Source organism: Hyperoodon ampullatus, assembly GCF_949752795.1.
Source record: "Hyperoodon ampullatus genome assembly, chromosome: 8".
NCBI classification, from domain to species: domain Eukaryota; kingdom Metazoa; phylum Chordata; class Mammalia; order Artiodactyla; family Ziphiidae; genus Hyperoodon; species Hyperoodon ampullatus.
Window position 1 is genome coordinate 116,196,027 of NC_136921.1, and position 4,566 is coordinate 116,200,592.

Here is a 4,566-nt window from a genome sequence, read left to right on the forward strand (position 1 = left end):
CCCTCCCTCTCTCTCTGTGTCTCTGTCTTTGTGCTCTTCTGTGTGCTCGGAAGGCGCGATTCAGAGTGGCCAGGCCAGCTGGTGGGGACGGTGGCTGCTCACCCCACTCTCCGGGTGACAGGCGTTTGGGGCTGAGCTGCCCTTTGTCACTGCATCCGTTTGCTGCTATCGCGGAGGCTGCTGTGTGGGTGGCAGGGTGCCACCGGCTGTGCGTGTCCACGTGCGCACTGTCGAGTCCGCCGTGTCCGTGGAGGGGTCTCCCTCTGCTTTTGACTGAGGGCTGGATGAAGAAGTAGGAAACTATCTCAGGCCTGCCCCGGGCGCCTCCTGGGCAGCCCGGCGGCAGCACCACGACCCCTCGCCGTGCACGGCGTGCCCCCCGCGCGGGACCGTCCGCGCCCCGCCCTCAGGCGCAGCCGCACTCCTCCACGATCATGTTCGGGACGTCCCGCTTGACGATGTTGTACTCGTCGTCGAAGTAGAGCATGGACATGCTGCTCAGCTTGGTGGGGATGCAGCAGGAGCTCACGGGGCCCGGGTTCAGGCCCCGCAGGCGGTACTGGTTCACCACGGCCGTGTGGAAGGACGAGGCCGAGCCGGGCACCCCCGCCAGGTAGGCCGGGCAGCTGCCCTCGCAGTAGTTCCCGTAGTAGCCGGTGGGCGCAATGATCCAGTCGTTCCAGCCGATGAGGCGGAAGTCGATGAAGAACTGCTGCCGGCAGCACAGGTTGGTCCGACCGTCGCACTCCAGGCCCCGCTTGCGGATGCGGTGCCGGCTGTCGCCCAACCGCGCCTGCACCACCACGAAGGGCCGGTGCGACTCCTCGCCCGGGTGCACGAACACGGGCGCCACGGCCAGCTCCCGGCAGCCGTCGCACTGCACGTCCAGGCTGAGCCGCCGCTCGCCCCGCGCGAACAGGGCCTGGATGGGCTCGGTGAGCGGGAAGGTGTGCCAGCCGCTGCGCTTGAGGTCCACGCGCTTCTCCACCGCGGCCCAGCGCTCGCCGGGGCCCTGCTCCTGGAAGCACACCTTGACCCGCACCTTCCGCCGGCCGCCCTTCTCCAGCACGTAGGGCAGCAGCTTCAGGTAGAGCCACAGGCTGGCCTGCACCACGAACAGGTTCTGGTTGCCCTCGTTGGAGATGAAGAAGTGCAGGCGGACCCGGGAGGAGGCCAGGCCATCTGCGGAGAAGCGGGAGAGCGGGCCAAGTTAGATCGCGGAGAACGGGAGGCGCCGGGCAACAGGGACTCTGCCGCGTGACGCTGGGCCTCGCGCCGGCCACGCAGCTGGCCGGTCCTGCCCAGAAATACCTCTCTGGGGGCCCGGGCCTCTGATGGTAACCCGGCAGAGGCGGGGAAAATCACTTCCCATCGAGAAACCCGGACCAGGTTGGAGTCGGAGGGTCCGGGCCTAGCAAACCCGGCCTCACCTCTCCCAGGCCAGGGTTCCCAGGAGACAGGCTGTCAGAACTCAAAGCTCAACAGAGGAACTTGTCAGGAGGCCAAGATCTTAACAAGTTGTTACGGGTATCTGAAATCCGAAAAACAAAACCAGGATCTCGCTGAGGATTTGGGGGTGGGTTGTTCTAGCAGAGTTTGGGTTCTTTTTTGGTTAACTTAGGGCATTGCAAAATCCAGCTGAGCCACCTACTGCCTCTTTGCAGTGTTTACCTAAGCATGATCTGATCCAACCCCCAGTGGAACCTCCACTGCAAACAAGCCAGCTCTGCTCAGATTTCTGACACAGGAACGTGTGCGTTGCAGGCCGCAAAGGGCAGCCCTCGTTTCCGAGCAGCTCCAAGGGACAGGACACTGGGCCCTGAAACTTGAGGCCCACCCCTTTCATGAGACCCTGGCTCCCCGTGAATGGCACGTTCGCAATCTCCATGGATAAGGAGAACTGGCTTGTTAGTTTTCTCAATAATTCAGCTCAAGCAGAAGCGAGGTCATGCCAACCAAGAGAGGACTCCTCTCTCATCCTACATTTCAGCGACCCTTCTCTCCGACGATCTCTACTTTTTTTTTTTTTTTTTTTTTTTTTTTTTGCAGGAAGAACAAATAAGGCAACTGTGTGGCCTCCGCTGGTTTTATCAAACCTCCTACCACTGACCCCCTCCCAGCCCCCTCCTCAGGCCCCGCCTGGCTCTTCTAATAACAGACATCTGACTTTGAAATGGGGGAAAGTGCAGCCTTAAAAGCTGGTCTTGGACGAGCTGCCTGTGACCTGAATCTGTTATTTATAAGTCAAAGAGCTGGCTCCGTGAAACGGACCAGAAATATAACAGCCCCCGCTGTCATTTTGTGCCACCGGGACCAAAAGGCCTCCTCGACCTTCCAGAATCACATTTCTACTCTGGGCCCCAAAGCACCGTTTAATCCAAGCTCTCTAATTGCATGTCCAGCTTTCCCTGACTCTGTCGGACAGCTAAAACGGCAACGCGTTTCTTTCTAAGCACAAACCAGCCCTGATTGTCTCTGCTTTGCTCCACACCCGGCCATGCAAAACTTTTCATCCCTTTTCATCCCCAGGAGGCACCAGCACGGTCTGCCCGCTGCCTTGCGGGGGTGGGGTGGGGGAGGGCATTTGCAGCCTGGGGACACAATTGCCACCAACCCCACCAAGGCTCCCTGCCCACCCCGCCCTGCCCAGGGCTTCCCCCTGCGACCTTCTCCGCAGTCCCCTGGGCACAAATGGGGCTGAGCTCCAGGCACAAAAGCCACGGGGCTCATTCAAGTCCTGAAAAGGACAGCGGAGCCGAAAGCACTTGCGGCATTTCAGCACGAGCACATTTTACTCCTTCTTTTAAAGTTGGAAAGGTATTTTTCCTTGCTTGATTTTTACATTTAGACAGTGGTAGAAATTTGCAATCCAGGGCCGGGGGAAAATTCCAGAAAGGACTCCGACCCTTTGTTAACTACGAACTCTACTGGCTCTAAGGCCAAGGAGCTGCTGCCGCTGCCAGGCGAGCCGAAAGACACGGGGCTGCCCCGGAGCCGAGCCACAGTCTTTCTCTGCGTAAATGATGGGACCTGTTGAGAAGCCTGCCTTCCGCCCGATTCCAGTGCCCACACAATCGGAAGAGAGGTTGCCTAGCTCTCCCCAGCGAGGCTTCAGCAATCCTGGCAAGCCCACACCACCCGGCGATGGAAGCGGCCCCAGGGGCCTCTCACGCAGGCACACACACACTCACACACACACGCACACACACACACTCCTCCGGCTCACGGATATCAACAAGCACACACATCTCCATCCACACTGCTCAGCCTACACTCCGATCGTGGGAAACAAAAACATTAAGCCATCACCGAGCGAATGCCCGCGGAGCCAGGGCCGCACGCATTGGCCGGGGTGGGGGGGGCGCCCGGAGGCGCTGGGGCCCGTTTCGGAGAGCGGGGGTGGAGGGCAGAGCGCTCCGCGGCGGGGGTAGGGCAGCGGGATGGGGTTGCTGCCAGCGGGAAGAGGACGACGACCGGGACGGAGCGCACAGGGCCCGAGGCGAGCGGGCTGGGCCGGGAGTCCGGGTTTCCCCCAGGGCGCGCTGGCTGCGGCGGCGGCGGCCAGAGCCGGCGAGAAGGGGGTGGAGGAGGGAGCGAGGGCCGCTCGCGGGGCCGACCCACCTGTCTCCGCGAAGCTGATGATCTCGGAGACGCGCTCCTGGCCGTCGGCGCCCGGGCTGGCGTGGCCGTCGAGGTGCGGGATCTCCACCCGGCCGTCCTCGCGCACCTTGCCCGCGTGCAGCTTCCGCAGGGCCGTGACCATGGCGGCCTTGGGCACGGCGTGTGTGATGTTGGGCCGGCCCCGCATCTGCAGGCGGTTCAAGATGTGCCGCTTCACCGCCTCCAGGAAGTCGCCGTCCACCCGGCCCAGCTCCTCGGGCCGCCGGAAGCCGCCGCACGACGTGCAGGTGTCCTGCGAGCCGCCGGGAGCTCCGGGCGGCAGGGGCGGCGGCGGCGCGGCGGGCGACGGCGGGGGCGTGGGCGAGCCCCAGGCCTCGGGCCCCAGCCAGCCGGCCGCCAGCAGCAAGAGGCAGGCAGCCCCCAGCGCCCGACCGGGCAGCCCGTCCATGGTGCGCCGCTGGCGACGAGGGCGCCCGCCGCGAGGCGAGGCGAGCCGAGCCGAGCGCAGGGCCGGGCTCCGGGCTCCCGGCGCGCCGCCCCGCCCCGCCCCCGCCCGCGCCTGCCCGGGCCTCCGCCCGCCCGCCGGGAGGGCCGCCGCCGGCTCACAGGGGGAGGGGGCCGGCCGGGCCGCGGGGGTTCCCGCGCGGCGGGGAAGGGGCGCCGCGGGTGCCGGAGAGGCGCGCGGGGCTAGGTGGGGGCCGGAGGGTCACTGGCGCACGGGCGTCTCGGGGCGCCTCGGCATCCGCAGCTTTCTTCCCATCCTCTCCGCGTCGGGGCCCCGCAGCCCCCGCTCGGGTGAAGCGAAAGCGGCGGCAGCGGCGGCTCGGTCGCCGGGCGGGGAAGGTGGCGAAAGGGCCGGTCGACGCAACTTGGCCGAGACGGAAGCGAAGGCGCCCGGGCCCCCGGAGCGGAGCCTGCCGCGGCTTGGCGCGGCGCTGCGGCGGG

At 65.2% G+C, this 4,566-nt stretch overlaps 1 protein-coding gene across 1 annotated transcript; it reads right to left on the reverse strand.

Moving 5' to 3' along the window:
• Positions 1-406: 406 nt before the first annotated feature.
• On the reverse strand, positions 407-4,069 carry INHBB (inhibin subunit beta B; the record flags this gene model as incomplete). The annotated part of the gene is made up of 2 exons (XM_079709926.1): positions 407-1,182; positions 3,622-4,069. The coding sequence occupies 2 exons, from the start codon at positions 4,067-4,069 to the stop codon at positions 407-409; spliced, it is 1,224 nt and encodes a 407-aa protein (XP_079566052.1).
• Positions 4,070-4,566: the final 497 nt, after the last annotated feature.